This window comes from Hypanus sabinus, chromosome 4 (assembly GCF_030144855.1).
Source record: "Hypanus sabinus isolate sHypSab1 chromosome 4, sHypSab1.hap1, whole genome shotgun sequence".
Classification (NCBI taxonomy): Eukaryota; Metazoa; Chordata; class Chondrichthyes; order Myliobatiformes; family Dasyatidae; genus Hypanus; species Hypanus sabinus.
This window is the reverse complement of record NC_082709.1, coordinates 43661290-43681439: the sequence shown is the minus strand read 5'-3', so window position 1 is coordinate 43681439 and position 20150 is coordinate 43661290. Positions and strand designations below refer to the sequence as shown.

General features: G+C 40.8%; 1 protein-coding gene across 7 annotated transcripts in view; it reads left to right on the top strand.

Annotated features, from left to right (window-relative positions):
• The window catches only part of pgap1 (post-GPI attachment to proteins inositol deacylase 1), a 129576-nt gene that overhangs the window by 84196 nt on the left and 25230 nt on the right, over window positions 1–20150 (top strand). For 6 of the 7 annotated variants that reach the window (XM_059966934.1, XM_059966938.1, XM_059966932.1 and 3 more), the window contains 4 exons: window positions 10468–10561; window positions 12694–12784; window positions 12876–13073; window positions 19029–19164. In XM_059966934.1, the coding sequence (XP_059822917.1) occupies window positions 10468–10561; window positions 12694–12784; window positions 12876–13073; window positions 19029–19164 (519 nt within the window). The remainder of the gene's footprint in view (window positions 1–10467; window positions 10562–12693; window positions 12785–12875; window positions 13074–19028; window positions 19165–20150) is intronic. The other variant, XM_059966933.1, reaches the window with a different exon arrangement.

The following is a 20150-nucleotide window of genomic DNA, read 5'->3' as shown; positions in this document are numbered from 1 at the left end:
GGATCTTTGGGGACCCAAGCCATCCCAACCACAATCTATTCCAGCTGCTACCATCTGGGAAATAGTACCGCACCATAAAAGCCAGGACCAACAGGCTCCGAGACAGCTTCTTCCAACAGGCTATAAGACTGATTAACTCACACTGATTTGAATGTACTCCTTATTACATTGACTGTTGTATTATTATAAACGATTGTAAATTACTATGTTTGCACATTTAGATGGAGGTGCAACTTAAAGATTTTTACTCATGTATGTGAAGGATGTAAGAAACAAAGTCAATTCAATTCAATACAATTGAAGGAGAATTTTGTACCATGTAAGATCAAGAGAAGCCAGTTCTTTTTCTCTCAGGATTGAGGGTCTGATACTTTATTTCTCAAAGTTGTGGAAGCAGAGTGTATATTATTTTTAGGATCATCTATCCTGAAATATATCCTACTGTTCTGGAGTCCTAATTTATACTTTGTTTCACTGACAGAACATTTGCTATGTTAAAAGTGTTATATAAATAGAAATTGTTGATAAATTGTTCTCACCTCTCATTTTTTGTATTGCTGTTGAATTTATAGCATCTTGGTGTTACTCAAATCATTTTGCTCATTTGAAATCCTTCTGTCTTATTTGAAAAAAGTTACCTTTTTTGGCATCCACATCTCCCTTTCTTCCTTTGTAAGCCTGGAATGTTTTTTTCCGTGGAAGCTGCTCTTTTCAAGTAGATCATAATTGACTCCACACCTAGTAGATGAGGGAAGCATTTTACCATTATTAAAGAATTTTCATTTTGTGCAAAAAGTTGTGAAAGAGAAAAAATTTGGAATAATATCTAATTATGTTTCATGCCCAAGAGTGTTACTGCACCAATGAAGTCACACAATGTCCTGTATGGTAGTGCATCGCATTGCCCATTGCTAAAAGAAGTCATAACTCAAGAGCTTGACATCTCCATTTTTCTGGTTTCTAGTCATCAGCCTCTTTTGCACGTACCTCCCCATGCGAAGTACTAAGATTATGTGAAATCATTTGACAGCAACTCAACTGAGAAGTTAATATGTTCTTAAGGCTAAAGAATCCATTATAATCATCAAGGACATCTTGGATAGCTTAAGATGTAAGATTATAAAGATGTTGGCAGACTGTAAAATCCAAAATTAGTAGCCCTTGCTGCTGCATCATGCTTGGAACAAATAGAATCTGGGGTTGGTGGAATTGCTTATCATGTTTTTGCCCAAAGCTAATCTATTTATACCAAATGCTGGTGGAACACAGCAGGCCAGGCAGCATTTTGTGTGTGTTGCTGTTTGAATTTCCAGCATCTGCAGATTTCCTTGTGTTTGCTAGTTATACCAACAGTTTCTCTTATTTTTTTATGTGACCAACTTAACAGTGTTGTGTGTTATGAGAATAGACTTAGAAATGCTTTTGAAACCTTCTGGCCTGAAATATAAACCCTGAACTTTGCCACCCAAAGTACTGCAGATGGTAGAAATCTGAAAGAAAAGAGGAAATGATGGAAATTACCAACAAGGCATGCAGCATCTATAAAGGGGAAAATTGATGCTTGAGGCTAGTGACTTTAAAAAAAAAATTCCTTGTAAGTAATTCCATCTGGGATTTAGGATCAGATCCTCAAGGAGTGTTTCAAGTATGGAGCAAAGAGCTTAGTGTTTGATAAATGGGTGCTGCACAGTGACATTAGTAGCCAGTCATTCATCTGCATTCTATATTTGTACAGCGCTACTGCAATATTTTCTGTCCTGTGTCTCTTGTAGTTATAGATAAGTGAAGATGCAGTAAACTGAATTCAGTGAAAATTAATTTTTGTGTGCTCTGTACACATTTTTAACTGTGGAGAGAAACAAGAAGACTAGGGAACTTAGAAGAGCAGGCCACTGAAGATGTATGAAATCATGAGGGACATAGATAGGGTAATTGCACACAGCCTTCTTCCCTGTGTAGGGCAGTTAAGAACTAATGGACATAGGTTTAAGATGACAGAGGAACTATTTAATTGGATCCTAAGTATAGTCTTTTATGCCTAGTGGCATATGGGAGGTGTACCTAATAAAGTGGCCACTGAGTGTATGTAGTATGAACTGCAAGAGGAAATGGTTGAGGTAGATAGAATAGCAACATCTAAATGACATTTGGACAAGTATGTAGATAGGAAAGGTGATACTATTCAATCTGCTAAGCTTGGATGGGATTTTCTGGTTTTGAAGCAGTGAGCAGAGGAGGGAAAAGAAGGATTGTAATAGAAGGCAGGAGAGATTAAATGACAAGAAGTACAAAGGTACAAGTGCTACCATGTTAATCCTCTGTTATTTCCTTTTTCCTCATTCTTGTCAATAACAATCTCAGCTCTGTTGCTTTCAAATTTTGAGCATAGAACAGTATAGCACATGAACAGGCCCTTCGGCCCATAATGTTGTGCCAAGCCAATTAAGTTAGTTGCCTACACAATGTCCATATCCTTCCATTTTTCTCACATTCATGTGCCTATCCAAAAATCTTCTAGAAGTCCCTAATGTATCTGTCTCTACCGCCACCCCAGACATCACATTCCATGCACACCACTCTCTGTGTTAACACCTTGACCCTTACATCTTCTTTGAAATGATCCCTTCTCATCTTAAGTGCATGCCCTCTGGTATTAGACATTTCAACCCTGGGGAAAAATACCATCTGTCTATTTCTCTACACTTCTCATGATCTTATAAACCTCTATCAGATCTCCTCCCGGCCTGTGCTAATCCAGAGAAAACAGCCCAAGTTTATCCAACCTCTTGCTATAGCACACTCAGTCGAATCCAGACAATATCCTGCAGTCTCTCCAACATCCATCCTATAATGGGGCGACCAAAACTATACAGCACTCCAGATGCAGCCTAACTAAAGTTTTATAAAGCTGCAACATAACTTCCTGACTTTTGAACTCAGTGCCAGACTAATAAAGGCAAGCATGCCATATGCCTTCTGAACCCCCTATCAAGCTGTGTAGCCACTTTCGGGGAGCTATGAACTTCGTCCTCAAGATCGTTCTGCCTGTACATTTCACATTGGACCAAGTTAAGCTCTATCTGCTATTTCTCTGCTTATATCTGCAACTGATCTGTGCGCCATTGTATTGTTTGCCAGTCTTCTGCTTCACAACACCACCAATCTTCATGTCATCTGCAAACTTACTAACCCACCCATTTACATTTTCATCCAGGTCATTTATATACATCACAAACAGCAGAGGTTCCAGGACAAATCCCTGTGGAACACCACTAATCACAGACCTCCAGCTAAAATGAGTCCCATTGGCAACTACCTTCAGTCATCTATGCGCAAGCTAGTTCGGAATCCAAACAGCCAATTCACCATGGATCATATGCATCTTAATCTTCTGGATGAGCCTCCCATGAGGGACCTTGTCAAACACCTTACTAAAATCTATGTTGACAACATCCACGAGTCTACCTTCATCAATCACTCTTGTCACCTCGTCAAAAAACTTTAACTTTACTGTATGCTTCATCCTGGGAAAGATTCAGACATTTGAATTGACTGTTTCAAGCTTGCCACACCCATGGCCTCTTCCAGTTATAGAGTCTTAAGAATGTAAGGAATAGGAGTAGAGAAGACTTGTTCTGCGCTTCAATAAGCTCATGGTTCATGATCTTTTAGCTCAATTCCCCTTTCCTGCTTCGTTATGGGCAAAATTTTTCAGGTCAAGTCACCTCTATTGTCATTTCGACAATAACTGCTGGTACAGTACATGGTAAAAATGAGACAACGTTTTTCAGGACCGTAGTGTTGCATGACACAGTACAAAAACTAGACTGAACTATGTAAAAAAAAACACAGAGAAAGCTACACGAGACTACAGACCTACACAGGACTGCGTAAAGTGCACAAAACAGTGCAGGCATTACAATAAATAATAAACAGGACAATAGGGCAAGGTGTCAGTCCAGGCTCTGGGTATTGAGGGGTCTGATAGCTTGGGGGAAGAAACTGTTCCATTGTCTGGTCGTGAGAGCCCGAATGCTTTGGAGCCTTTTCCCAGATGGCAGGAGGGAGAAGAGATTGTATGAGGGGTGCCTGGGGTCCTTCATAATGCTGTTTCCTTTTGCGGATGCAGTGTGTGTATAAACATCCATGATGGCGGGAAGAAAGACCCCAATGATCTTCTCAGCTGACCTCACTATCTGCTGCAGGGTCTTGCGATCTGAGATGGTGCAATTTCCAAACCAGTTAGTGATGCAGTTGCTCAGGATGCTCTCAATACAACCCCTGTAGAATGTGATGAGGATTGGGGGTGGGGGTGGGGGTGGGAGATGGACTTTCCTCAGCCTTCACAGAAAGCAGAGACACTGCTGGGTTTTCTTTGCTATGGAGGTTGTGTTGAGGGACCAGGTGAGGTTCTCCACCAGGCGAACACCAAGAAATTTGCTGCTCTAAATGATCTCTACCGAGGAGCCGTCGATGTTCAGCGGGGAGTGGTCGCTCCGTGCCCTCCTGAAGTCAACAACCATCTCTTTTGTTTTGTTCACATTAAGAGACAAGTTGTTGACTCTGCACCAGTCTGTTAGCCGCTGCACCTCCTCTCTGTAAGCTGACTCGTCGTTCTTGCTAATGAGACCCACCACGGTCGTGTCATCAGCGAACTTGATGATGTGGTTCGAGCTGTGTGTTGCAGCACAGTCGTGGGTCAGCAGAGTGAACAGCAGTGGACTGAGCACACAGCCCTGGGGGGCCCCCATGCTCAGTGTGATAGTGTTGGAGATGCTGCTCCCGATCCGGACTCACTGAGGTCTCCCAGTCAGGAAGTCTAGGATCCAGCTGCAGAGGGAGGTGTTCAGGCCCAGAAGGCTCAGCTTTCCAATCAGTTTCTGAGGGATGATTGTGTTGAATGCTGAACTGAAGTCTATGAACAGCATCCGAACGTATGTGTCTTTTTTGTCCGGGAGGGTGGTGACAATGGCGCCATCTGTTGAACGGTTGGGACGGTACGCAAACTGCAGGGGGTCCAGTGAGGGGGGCAGCAGGGTCTTGATATGCCTCATGACGAGCCTCTCAAAGCACTTCATGATGATGGATGTAAGTGCAACAGGACAGTAGGCGGGACTCTGAAGACTTCATCGGCACGGGGACGATGGTGGCGGCCTTGAAGCACATTGGAATGGTGGCGCTGCTCAGGGAGATGTTGAAGATATCACTGAGAACATCTGCTAGCTGGTCTGCACATCCTCTGAGCACTGTACCAGGATTATTGTCCAATCCAGCAGCCTTCTGTGGGTTGACCCTGCACAGGGTGCTTCTCACGTCGGCCACGGAGAGACACAGCACCTGGTCGTTCGCAGGAGGGGTGGACTTCCTCGCCACCACATCATTTTCTGCCTCAAACTAGGCATAGAAGTTACTCAGCGCATCTGGGAGGGAGGCGTCACCTGCACAGTCAGGTGATGTTGTCCTGTAATTGGTGATGTCCTGGATGCCCTTCCACATGTGCCGAGTGTCACCGCTGTCCTGGAAGTGGCTGTGGATTTGCTAGGCGTGTGCACGCTTTGCCCCTCTGATGGCTTGGGACAGTTTGGCCCTTGTTGTTGTTAGAGCTGCCTTGTCGCATGTTCTGAAGGCGGAGTCAGGGGTCCTCAGCAGCGCATGCACCTCCGCAGTCATCCATGGCTTCTGGTTAGCGTGTGTAGTGATGGTCTTGGACAGAGTAACATCATCAATGCACTTGCTGATGCAGCTGGTCACTGATACTGTGTACTCCTGTAAGTTGGTAGAGTCACCATCGGTTGCAGCCTCCCTGAACTTGTACCAGTCAGCGTGCTCAAAGCAGTCTTGAAGAGCAGAGATGGCTCCTGCTGGCCAGGTTTTCACCTGCTTCTGAGCTGGTCTGGAGCGCCTGACGAATGGTCTGTATGCTGGGATTAGCATAACAGAGATGTGGTCTGAGTAACCGAGGTGGGGGTGGGGCTCTGCCCGGTACACAGTGGGAATGTTTGTGTAAACCAGGTCCAATGTGTTCTTCCCTCTCGTTGCAAAGTCCACATACTGATGGAATTTGGGGAGCACTGACTTAAGGTTCGCGTGGTTAAAATCCACGGTGACAATAAACAGTCCATCAGGGTGTGCATTCCGGGTCTTAGATTAGATTCAACTTTATTGTCATTGTGCCGAGTACAGATACAAAGACAAATGAAATGCAGTTAGCATCTAACCAGAAATGCAAAGAATCATGTTATTTACAAAATAACTGCGAATAAAAAGTGCTAGAGCACACAAATATACAAGTACTGAGACAGTACAATATGGGTGCAATACTGTTTAGTGCTGTGATGTGAGGTCCAGCAGGGTCACAGCCTCAGGGAAGAAGCTCTTCCTGTGCCTGCCGGTGCGGGACCGGAGGCTCCTGTAGCGCCTACCGGATGGGAGGAGAGTAAAAAGTCCATGGTTAGGGTGAATGCATCGCTGATAATGCTTTTCACCCTGCCCAGGCAGCATTTATGGTAGATGTTCTCAATAGTGGGCAGTTGGGTGCTGATAATCTGCTGGGCAGTTTTCACCACACGCTGGAGTGCTTTGCGGTCCGATACGGGACAATTGCCATACCACACTGAGATGCAGACGGTGAGTATGCTCTCAGTAGTACAGCGGTAAAAGTCTGTCAGTATCCTGGGACAGAGGTGAGCTTACTTGATGCTCCGCAGGAAATAAAGGTGCTGTTGCGCCTTTTTGATCAGGATGGAGGAGTTCAGGGACCAGGTGAGATCCTTGGAAATATGGACACCAAGGAATTTGAAGCTTGATACACTATGCTCCACTACAGCTCCGTTGATGTAGATGGGAACGTGAGTGTGGCTCCTAGCATGCCTGAAGTCCTCAATGATCTCCTTGGTCTTCTGGGTGTTAAGGACCAGGTTGTTGTCGGCACACCACACGGCCAGGTGCTGGACCTCGTCCCTGTAGGCCGTCTCGTCATCTCCTCTGATCAGGCCAACCACCGTGGTGTTCTCTGCAAACTTTTATGGAGTTAGAACCAAGAACAGGAATGCAGTCATAGGTGAAAAGATTATCTTGAGACAAGCTCAACCTTTCCATCAGAAAATCTGGAAAAATAATAAAATTTTTGGCCTTAATTTTCTCTGGAAATTAAAGCATTTTAAGAATTGGGTTCAGATTTGTTTATTTATCACATGTACATACATTTATACAATGAAATGTGTCATTTGCATTAACAGCCAACACAACCTAGGGGGCAGTCCACAAGTGTCACCACCTATTCCAGCACCAACATACCATGACCACAATGCTTCCAGAACAACACAGAACACAACAAGCAACAGATGAGCAACAGCAAAACAAGTGCTGTTCGTCACTCCTGCCCAACCATGCACACACACACACAGAGTCCTACAACCCCAGGACAGGCCTCATTGCCTCTCGCCATCAGTGAACTCGTAGATTTTCAGACATTAGGCTTCAACTTCCCCAGTGGCATCACAGTAGATTCAGGTCTACGGCCATTAGGCCTTGCTTCTGATTGACCTTCGGGCTTCGATCTGCAGCAAAGATTGCAAGACTACCAATGCTGATGGATGAAGACCACAAGCACAAGGACTGGAATGGCAAATTCTCCGAAGAATGGGAGCCCAAACAGTCAGCCTTACACTGGACACACTGATTTGCATGTTTGGTGAGGGAGGGAGCTGGTGGTCATCGTCACTAGTGCTTCCTGCCCACATCTCTCTAGCCACTTCAGATTCAAGCTTGTGACTCAATGAGATCGCCTCTCATTCTTCTGAACTCCAGTGAATATATGCCCAATCTTTTCTATCCTTTCTTAGATATCTCCCTAATCCAGGAACCAATCCAGTGAATTTGCACTGTGCTGCTTTAAAAGCAAGTTACACAAGAAGGTCAACACTGTTCATTGTATCCCAGGTGTGGCCTCACTAAAATGCTCTACATTTGTAGCTAAACTACCCTAATTTTGTATTCCACTCCTATTTTCAACCCACAATGCCTTATCGATCTCATTTTTGAAACTATGCAGGAATAAAATAGAAGTTTGCTTCTGTTTCTGCTTCATTAATTTCTGATAACATTGTTCTGTGTTCAACTGGTTGGGAAGTTGCTCAACATATATGAAAGTTTAATAAAATCTAACCAGATGTGAAGAACAGTAAACATTGCCTTTGAACATAGTCTTCTGAAATAGGAGTAGGGAGGACAAAAGGCTTATTGAGTCTACTTTGCAATTCATCTCACAGATAAATAATGCAAACATTGTACTTGGGTACAAACTGTAAGATATTCTGGCAAAAGGAGCAAAATATAATTAATGAAAACTAATGGAGAGTATTCATATGTACCAAAAATTAATTATGAGGGCTTTTGGCATTGCAAGACTGGCGATTAAAATCTCTTTCTTTCAGGTGTAACTCATTGAAGATCTTGATGTCCAAGTAGTATTTAATTGGATAGAATCATTATATATACAGTTCAGAATCTGAGATTTCATGTTTCTTTATCCATAAGCTGTTGTATTTGACAGATAGGGCAAGAGGAAAACTGATTGCAGGGAAAGATATCCAAGTTCTCATTATGTCATGGTGACATCTGGCAGAAAACCCAGTAGTAAAAAGCTTTCATCACTGGAAGCCCAGTTAAATACTCGTTGCTTGCTTTGTAATACGCAAAGTGTATTGATCATCCCCAAAACTTATAAATGATCTTTGATCTTGTCCTGCACTTTCTTGGTCTCAACATTGTAATGGTGATATTATAAGGAAAAAATAACAAATGCTGGACAAAGATATTTTAATATAATCAACTCTTCTCAAATTAAATAACCTGTATCAAACTATCTGAAGAGTGCTGGTATTAGATTGATTAACAAAACCTAGGTTCACACTCTCTTCTGAAATTACACAGTGCTTTATTACTAGTGGTGACTCTAGATTGAGAGCTAAACCCCTACACCCTCAGGCGAATGTGAAAGATCCCACGAAACTGCTTCAAAGAAGAAAAGTAGAGTTCTCCGCAGTGTACTGACCAATAATTATCCCTCACCTAAGATTATCAGGTCATGTATTTTTATGTAAATTGCCAATTGTTTGTTTCCCACAGCAATGCACACAAAATGCTGGTGGATCTCAGCAGGTCAGGCAGCATCTAAGAAAATGAGTAAACAGTCAATGTTTTGGGCCGCGACCCTTCTTCAGGACTGGAAAGGAAGGGGGAAGAATCCAGAACAAGAATATGGGGGGAGAGAAAGGAATACAAGCCAGAAGGTGATAGGTGAAGCCAGGTGGCGGGGGGGGGGGGGGGGGACTGATGTAAGAAGCTGGGAGGTGATAGGTAGAAAAGGTAAAGGGCTGAAGAAAAAGGAATCTGGCAGGAGAGGAGAGTGGACCATGGGAGAAAGTGCAGGAGGAGAGGCAACAGAGGGGGGTGATAGAGGGAGAGGTAAGATGTAATAGGGAAGCCAGAGTGAGGAATGGAAGAAGAGGGAGGTGGGAGGCTGAAAATTTACTGAAAGTTAGAGAAATCGATGCTCATGGCATCAGGTTGGAATCTACCCAAGCAGAATATGAGGTGTTGTTCCCCCAAGCTAAGAATGGTCTCATTGTTTGTTTTCCAACCTCTCGGTACAAATATGACAAAAACTTGTGGTGTAACATTATGGATTGTAACGTGCTTTGGAGTGTACGAAGGTCACATAAATGCTGGCTGTTTTTATTTTCCTGTAGTTTTACAATCATTTGCTGCTTTCTACTTTGGTGTTTGTCACTGCTTTTGTAGATATATTTCTGTGAGTGACAAGATGAGCTCCCAGGAGTTCTGTAGACGCGGGAGATTCTACAGATGCTGGAAGTCCAGAGTACACATGCAAAATGCTGGATAAACTCAACAGGTTCTATTGTGTGTCCTGATGAAGGGATGCCAACTGACCTGAATTTCTCCAGCATTTTGCATGTGTTCACAAGAGTTTTAATTTTAATTCTTGCTATGAATTTATGTCATTTTATGATTGGTAATTACTACTAATCTGATGGCTTTCAAATAAAAGCAAAATTTGATTGCTTTCCTGATTATTTGCTAATAAACACTATTGCTTTTAATTTAATCACATTTAAAGAATTGTTTTATTTATAGGCTCAACAGTTAGATCCTAACTTTAGTTAACTCATAGCTAATTTTTGCCTTTAGGACATCTAATACATGTTCACCAAGATTTGTATGAGTCCTTTTGTGAAATGTGTGAATAGATGGATTTTGCAGAGTAATAAGATGTGTGTTGACCTGAACACTTTGGGGAGAAAAGAATCCGGAGTACCTTCTATTGAGGCTAGAACTGTCAGCCTGGAATGTGTCCAATGCTCTGAACATTGTTGTAGTATTAAGACTATATTAAATGCAAAATACTAACCAACTGTTTATGAATTATTACATTTTCTGTTACAGCTGATCAGATTTCATGGTGTATACTTGCCCACATATGTTGTTACAAACATATTATTAGCATTTGGAAGTCAATTAATGCATCTTTATTCTGAAGGTAACAAATAAATGACTTCATTATTTTTATCATGTTTATGTGTAAAGAAACCCAATGAATGTCGCTAGATAAAATACAGTGTAGCTGTTGTGTAGCAACATAGAGAAGAGAAAAATAATTCAGAGCCACATTTTTCTCATTTTGCCTTATTTACTTTGCAGAATGTAGCCATTCAATCATAAAATGGCATTAATTGTTCTTCAAATTCAACAACAATGCTGACATTGTCTATTATTCCCTGGCAACCTATTCCACTTATTGAAATGTTAACAGGACAGTTTGTATAAATTTCATGTGTAGAGAGACAGAGAGGCCACCACATAGCTTCTTCCCAGAAGAGGAAGACAAAATGGATGATATTGCCATTAGGCTGCCTTAACTTAACCACAATACATTATGCAAAAGTATAGCACAATGGCCTGGTAACAGTTTGCATATTTTGCCATCATGTAAAATGATATTAGTGGCTGACCCTGAACATGAGGGTATCATAGAATAGGAACAGGGGCTTGGAAGAGAACAAAAATGGGCAACAAAACCTGGAAATCCTGGAACTGCTTGATGAGTTAAGCAGCATTTGTGTAGTGAGAAGCAGAGTAATAGTAATATTATAGACAACGAGAAATAGAAATATTATTATAGTTTGAAAGCTGGAATATAAACAAAAAATCTCTGTAAATTGAATTTCTTGGAGTGGTTTCAGACAAATGAGGGGAAAAGGTGGAAAATTTGTTCCGTAGTCTTGAGATATTACACTGTTCTCCATGATTGCCCTTTAAAAGGTAGTAGATAGACTTTGAAAGAAAAGTGAACATATTTATGAAGTCTCATGAAACCAAGATGCTGGAAATCTGCAGTCCAAGCTGTGTAGTTAGGCATATACTAAATTCTCCTCAGTTAGCATTTTGAGGCTTCTAGAGTGGGTTGCTTTTGTTATTACTTCAGTACAACCTTGGGAAGTCAAGGATACTGAGCCCATGATGGAAAATGTGTAGATTGTATTTTAACTAACTACTGCCTCCTAGTGGGCGATCACATTAGTAATTTCTAAAGAACAGCGTAGGATAAAGAAATAAACACTGAATGTCAAAATGAAAGCAAAGATAGAGTGGAAAAATTAATTATGCTCCAGTATGAAATTACAAGTTGATTTTTAAAGTATTGATTTTTCATTGTGGGAAGATATCCAAAATTAATACCACATTGTTTGCTGTGTAGTGGCTTTCATATGTTGGATGTGACGGTTCATGGCAGTACCAGTATATTTTGCCAAACCTTGATGCCCTTATGAGGGTAATCCACATTGCTCTGGATTCAATTTTTTAAAAAGAGAAAAAACTATTCATGATATACGCACAAAGGAAGAAAGGGCAAAAAATGTTTACATTCATAGTAAACATTACATTCAGTAGTGTAAACTTTAAAGGTAAAACGGGATAAGCAAACAGTACTGTTCCCTCTTGCACAGCCCCTTCAGGTGATACACTCTTTCATCACTCAGGGTTTCCTCCACCCAACTTGACACCTCCATGTGCAGTGATAGGCGAAGCCTGTACCATGGTCCTTCCCTTTCTCACCTTAGCCTTGGTTGCATGCAACCTCAGTGCATCCCTCAAATCATACTCGTGCAGTCTGAACTGACCCTTTCAAGCATTTCACCGCACTGCAAGAGCAACAAGTTTCAGCCAGACCAAAGGGCCATAGCTTGTTTGTTCTTTTCAGTTGATGACCTTCAAGCAGCTTTTGATGTCTGTCCCAGTGTGTGTCTCCAGGAACAGCCCATAGATCAGAGTCTGTTACACAGCTGCTGGGGATGAACCCATTCTTTCAGATTTATAGTAACAATTAAGCTGGACTAACAAGGAAGACAAATTCTCTTTTATTGAATGGCATTAGTGAGCCAGATTGATTTTTGGAATAATCTAGTAGACTTTAAGTACTGTAAAAGTCGATAGCTTTCTTGTTCATGCTTAAGTTCCCTCAGTATGTTTAAATTTGTGCCTCTGGATTCGTAGATCAATAACTATATGCTATGATGCCATGTACAAAAGAATATGCCTCACTCAGAATATGTAAAGTGCAATTGGAAATCAATCAGGAGCTCCTTTAACATGATCCTGTTCTGTCTATAGATCACTGTTTGGATTTCAGCATTGCTTTAAATGCTGCAGCAAAACCATACAAAGTTATTCCATTTCCCAATCTTGCTGCGTTCCTTTTGGGGTAAGCATTCTTGAATTAAAAGAAATTTAAGTTTGTTCAGCTGCTTGTTTTGCTGCTGTTTCTGAGCTTGGGATATATTTTTGTTTTGCAGATATGACTGGTTTAGGAATGTATGGTCAATTCTTATGTTGCCTAAAATTGATCTCCTTATTTTAAATGAACAAGGAATCGACAACCTAGCAATTTCTATTCTTCTTTTCTTGTTTGGGACAGCAATTGCCTACTGGAATGGCATCTTCTTTGGTTTATTACTAAAGCAGCTCTCCTTCTTGTGGTCAGTCTTTCACAGGTAAGCTTTTATTAACTGAGTGATGGCAAGAGAAACATTTGCAATAATTTGCAGTTTTGTAGTCTCATTTTATAAATCTTCAAGGCTATTTAAACGTATCATTAGGCATATTTCTGATATGGAGGATGAAATTAAAACTTGCCATCACGTTCCAGGAAAGCAGTTCTTCTTTGACTTAGACTATGATGTTTGATCATGTTACAGCTACAGCACCTATGCTGCATCTGCCAGAAGAAGTGGGATCTCCCAGTGGCCACCCATTTTAATTCCATTTCCCATTCCAATATGTCAAACCATGGCCTTTTCTGCTGCTGTTGCAATGAGGCCACTCTCAAATTGGACGAACTACACCTTATGTATTTTCCATCTGGGTAGCCTCCAACCTGATGGAATGAACACTGATTTCTTGAACTTCCATTAATTCCCCCCTCCCCCCATTGCCCTCCCTTCACCAGTCCCCATCCCCTTTTCCCTCTTTTACCTTATCTTCTTGCCCATCACCTCCCTCTGGTGTTCCTCTCCCCTTTTCTTTCTTCCATGGCCTTCTGTTCTCTCCTGTTGGACTGCCGCTTCCCTAGCCCTGTATCTGCTTCACCAATTAACTTCCCAGCTCTTTACTTCACCCCTCCCCAGCTATTTTCACTTATCACCTTGTATTTCTCCCTTCTTTCCCCCACATTTTAAATCTATTTCTCATCGTTTTTTCTCCAGTCCTGCCAAAGAGTCTTATCCTGAAACATTGACTGTACTTTTTTCCATAGATGCGGCCTGGCCTGCTGAGTTCTTCCAACTTTTTGTATTTGTCGCTTAGCTATGGTCCTATTGTGTTTAGTGTGAATCTTTGTGCACTGCTGAGAAGCTTCAATGTTAGAACCTGCTCTTGTAATGGAGTGGTGTGTATGATTGTGGAAATCCTCTTTGATACTTCACTGTCCATTTTGCCTTAAAGGATAGCATTCTCACCTCTTGTGTTAGAATGTATAGGATTTAAATTCCATGCTAGAAATGCCAACATACACTGTAATCTGAAGAGCCCTTGTACAGAGGAAGTAATCCACTTTCGAAGTACGTGTCCTACTGATGAGGGGTTACATTGAGGCCTCATCTGCACTTCGAAGTGCAGATGAGAGATCACAAAAACAGGAAACGTTTTGCTTATATTTATGTGTATCTTGAGAATATTGAAAATCAGATGATTAGCTTTCAGTAAACTAATTACTGAGATTCCTTTGTAATATCTGTTGTTACAGATCTGAAGTCTTAGTTGAAGTACTTTAGTTGTCAACAAATTGAGTTGGGCTTCAGTAAACATAAGAAAAGGGCTTTATAAGAGACAAGGTTCTATCACTTTAGCTGTCACCACAACCAAGCTGTAGCATAAAATTGACTTCTCCTCATGTAGCATTATTTCATTTCACCTGGTACTGTAATTAATAATGAATTGTTTAAAAGTAGCTGCCCTTGGCTGTTTCTGTTTGCCATTCACTTAATGAATTGGAAACAGGCAGGAGAAATATGCAGTTAGCACAATGTACTGCATGTAGATCATAGAGGAGAATTACAAAGTAAAGGAATGAGTAAGCATCAATAGAAGCAAGAAAGGTAATGAGAGAAAATGCATGACAAAAGTACAGAAAACAAATGAAGGAGAAACCAAGAGAGCTATGAAAGGGAAAAGAGAATCAAAGTTTTATTTTTGTAATAAAGCTATGAGAAATCATCTGGGTCAAAACTGTTGTTTTCAGCTTAAAGGTGAGAGTGTTCTAAATCATTTGTGAATTAGTTGATCTCAGTTTGCTGCAATAACAAAGAATCACATGGAATAAGGTACTGGCCATCGATTTGATGACTCAGTAAGTCGTGCTTGGCTTTTTCACTATCTGTGTATAAACAAAAGGACTTGAGCTTTTGCTTTGCCCATAGCAGATATTTGTTTTCTTTTCTGTTTATTATTTATTCATTTAGAGATACGGTGTGGGATAGGCCCTTCGGCCCTTTGAGCTGTGTAACTCTGCAATCTTTGCCACCCCACACACCCCACCCCCAACTGATTAACACTGACCTAATCACAGGACAATTCATAATGACCAGTGAACCTACTAACCAGTACATCTTTGGACTTTGAGAGGAAACTGGAGTACCCGGAGAAAACCCACACATTCCATGGGGAGAATGTAGAGATTCCTTGCAGGTGACATCGGAATTGAACTCCAAACTCCAAACTAAAGTACTGTAGCGCTAACCGCTATGATACCGTCGCAATTATTCTGAATTATGCTGTCATTTCTTTTAGGACTGATGCATGTAGTTGTTAGGGTAGATACTTCGTCATACTTCAGTGGAAAGTAATGTTCAGGTAGTAGCATTAAAACTGACATAGGTTATGAAATTTGTTCTTTTTTGGCAGCCGTACAGTGCAACACATGAAGTAATAACTATAAGTTACAATAAGAAATATTGACAAAATCGATAATAGTGTAAAAGAGAGCACAATAGTGAAGTAGTCTTCATGGACCATTCAAAAATCTGATGGCAGAGAAGAAGCGGTTACTAAATTATTGAGTATGGTTTTCAAGCTGCTGTATCTCTTCCCTGATGGTAATAATGAGAAAAGGGTATATTCTGGATGGTGAGGGTCCTTAACAATGGATACTGTCTTTTTGAGGTGTCGCCTTTTGAAGATGTCTTCAATGGTGGGGAGGCCTGTACCCATGATGGAACTGGCTGAATCTAAACTCTACAACTTTTTTCAATCTTGTGCATTGGAACTTCCATACCAACTGATAATGCAATCAGTCAGAATTCTCTCCATGATATGTCTGTAGAAATTTGCTAGAGTCTTTTGATGACAAATCAAATGTTTTCAGATGTTTTGAAGAGTTCTGTTGCATTTATATTAGCAGCTGGTCAGGTGCCTTATGTAAAACTCCAGAACATTTTAATTACATTAATTGAAATACTTTATTATATTATTTATTATTCAATATGTAGGTACACTGGGAAAATAAGGTTGGTAGTGGGCTACAAGGAAAGGAATTTGTGTAATGTCTATGAGATAACTTTTTAGAGCCCACCAGGGAGCAGGTAATTCTGGATCTAGTGTTGTGTGATGAGGCGGAATTGATCAGGGAGCTAAAGGTAAAGGAACCCTTAGGAGGCTGTAACCATAATGTAATGGAAATCATGTGTGTGTGTGTGTGTGTGTGTGTAACCAGCGTTGATCAGAAGGAAATCCTAGCAGTGAAGAAATCCTATAAGAAAGGAGAAAACGAAATACAAGGCAAACTATTTCATAATATTAAAGATTAAAAATGTCTTTTTATGCTATGTAAAGGCAAGAGAGAGGTAGTCAGCCTGATTTTGGTGGTAGGTAAGATTTTAAAGTCTATTAAGGATGAAATTTCAGAGTACTGGACTTAAGACTATGTGATAAAATAGGATGAAGTAAGTGTGGTTTTGTTAAGGGAAGATCTTGTTTGACTAATCAGTTGAAGTTCTTTGAGGAGGATCACAAGCAGGCTAGGTAGAGACGAATTGGTGAGTGTCATTTACTTTGATTTTCAAAAGGCTAAACAAAATTTGAGATCATGGTATTAGAGTTGCGCACAAGTATTTATAGAGGATGAGATGGCTGGCAGAGACAGAGTGGGAGTGAAGGGGTCCTGTTCAGGATGGCTGCTGATAACTCCTGGAAATCAACATGGGTCAGTGCTGAAACTGCACTTTTCACTTTATATGTTAATTATCTGAATGAAGGAACTGTTGGCATTGTGTCCAGGTTTGCAGACATTACCAAGATATGTGGAATCATTACAAGAGAGTCATTACCAAGAAAGGCCATTGGAGGCAAAAAAATCTACAGAAGGATTTGGGCAGGTTGGGAGAATGGGCGACAAAGTGGCAGAAAGAAAAACTGTGTTTGAAAGTGTGCGGTTATGCACTTTGATTGGAAGAGTAAAAGTGTAAACTGTTTTCTAAATGAGGAGAAAATTCGGAAATCAGAGTTGCAAGGGGATTTGGGACTTCTTGTTCAGAATTCTGTCAAGATTAACTTGCAGGTTGAATATCAAGGCAGTATATGGTAATGTATGCATAATTTGGTAATAAATATACTTTGAGTTGGTAGTAAAGAAGGCATTCAGTTTGAGAGGACTAGAGTAGAAACTAGGTACCATGGTAGCTTAACGTTAAGTTCGAAGCTAATACAGCTCAGGGCGTTCCATAGTTCGGAGTTCAATTCCCATGCTGTTCTGCAAGGAGTCTATGTATGTCCTCTCCGTAGAATGTGTGGGTTTTCCCTGGGTGTTATGGTCTTCTCCCACCGTCCATTATAAATTGTCCCATGATTAGGTTAGGATTAATCGGAGTTGCGGGGTTGTGTAATTGCTGGGATGGCTTGGCTCAAAGGACCAGATGGGCTTACATCGCTGTGTATCACTGAGTAAACAAGCTAAAAACAAGGATGTACTGCTGAGGCTTTATAAGGTGTTGGTCGGAATGTATTTGGAATATTGTGAGCGAGTTTGGGGCTCCATACCTATGCTCTGGTCCTGGTTCAGCAGAGGTTCACAAGACTCATCCCAGGCTTCATATATGAGGAGTGTTTGAAGTTTCTGGGCCACAACTCAGAAGAATGAGGGGGGATATCATGGAAACCTATGGGATACTAAAAGACCTTGATAGTGTGGGCATGAAGAGGATGTTTCCTGTGGTGGAGGAGTCTATGGTCAAAGGGCACAGTTCCAAAATGCAAGGATGTTCCTTTAGAACAGAAAGGAAGAGCAATTTCTTTTAGCTATTAGTAAGAAAGTGTAGGATCTAGGGGCACAGCTCATAATAAAGGGAAGCCCCTTTAAAACTGAGATAATAAAGGATTTCTTAAGCCAGAGGGTGATGAATCTGTGGAGATCATTGCCCTAGAAGACTGCAGAGATCAAGGTATTGGGTGTATTTAGGTTCTGAATTGGTAGGTGGAAGAATAGGCTTCAGAAATAAGAGCCATGACTGAATGATGGAGTAGACTTGATGGACTGAATGGCCCATTTCTGCTTCACATTTTCACATGCTTCACATTATTTTATTGTTCATAAGGTCCTACATTAGGATGGTATGGGTCAATCCACAGATTCTTCAATAGCAGTTCGTCATCTTTATTGAATCCTTGTGCTGAATCAAAATTGTTTAATGCCATTTCCAGAACACAAGCATAAAGGAGAATGAAATAATTGAAACTGCTCAGTTTCCATTGCTGTGCCACTGTTGTGAAGAGGCGTGTGATTTCTCCTGAAGTCGATAACCCTCTCCTTTGCCTTGTTGACATTGAACAAGTTATTTGCCTGGCGTCTGGCCTCAAGCTCTTCCACCTCTCTCTCAGTCTTCTCATTTTTGTTGGTGATTAGATCCACCGGTGTCTTGTCATCGGCAAGCTTGACAATGTGATTACTTGAGTGTTTGTGTGAGCAGAGTGTACGGTAATGGCTCAGCACAGCTCTGCCGGGCACCTATGTTGAGAAGCGGTTGTGCATTCTGACTCTAAGTATATCTGTCCAGTGTTTAATAGCCAGAACCTTTGAAATGCCATTTCTGTTTTTAGAGAAATGTTCGGAGCAACATGATGGGCCAAATGGCCTAATTCTGTTTCTGTGTATTATAGTCTTATAATTAGACTGCTTTGGGCAAAGGTGATTAATATGACACTAAAACTGAAGACTCCACTGAAACTGTGAAACTTAGATCAAGGTGAAAGGTTTGCTGGTTTCATTGAACAATTCTGAAAATTTCTGCTATTACAGAATTAAATAATTTTGTATTTATTTTAGTAATCTGCTGTATGTAACAGGATTGACTAAAATAGCCAGAGGGACAGGGTGGAGCTAATGACAAGATCTGCTCTTGAAACAACTGTTGTGATGTTGGAAAATACTCAAATGTATTTCATTGTTCCCATTCTTACAGGCCATCAATTGTTAAAAAAGATTCTGAGCTAATAAGTCTTCGAAGTTCCTGTTTTACGATTTTCCTACTTTTTATCGTCTGGACAACCTGTGGTGCTCTTGCTCTCATATTTGGTTATCTTCTCTATCTCTTAAAGGTAATAGTTATTTATTAATTAGTCTTGTTCAATCAGTCACAAATTATACAATGTTTTAAAACTAACTTTACAATGAAAACAGGTCAATTAACTTTCTTTTTAAACATTTATTTAGTGAGAAGGATTTACTTTTGAAACCAAAATTCAGTACATTATTGACCAAATATATTGAATTGCTTCAGTTTATTTGTTAAAAGAGACACTTAATTTTGTTAAAATTGAGGAAACTGCAGGTGCTGGGAATCTGAAATTTTAAAAAAACTGAAAACACTAGAGGCTTTCGGCAAGTTAGAGAGCATTTGTGGAAAAATTAACTGTTAATGTTCCAGGTCTGCTCCAACAAGATCGTAGCACCAAACATAAATTCTCCACCTCTTCCATTTCAGCATTTCCGAAATGTTACACTCTCATATTTGCCTGGTCCACTCTTCTGTCCCTGCCTATCAATTCCTGTCAAATGGCATTTTTATATGCAATTGCAGCAGAGCCCCTGTTCTTTCACCCTCCCTTTCTCATTATACAGGGGCTCTAATAGACTTTCCAAGTGAAGCAGCATTTCATTGCATTTCATCTTGTCAAATGAACAGCAATCAGTATTCACATTGTAGCCCCCTGTGCTCTGAAAAAAATCAGACACCGATTGAATGATTGCTTTAGAGAGCAACTGCGTTCAGCCTGGAGTACCCCGAATTTGTGGTTGCCTATCACTTCAACTCACCATCCCACTCTCACTTTGCACACGTGCCTCCTATACTCTCAGAATGTGGCCAAAGGACATTGTTGCATCTTTTATTTGGACAAGTTGCAGTCTTCTAAACTCCATATCAACTACTCAAACTTTAAATGTCTTCCTCTCTTCTGTTTGTATGCCTTCTGGCCATTTTTAGCTACCATAGTTTTGGCTTAGTTCTTACTTTTTTTATGAATTTTCTGTCACATTAGGTGATCCAGTCTTGCCTATCAGAGAAATTCCCATTGTTCCAACC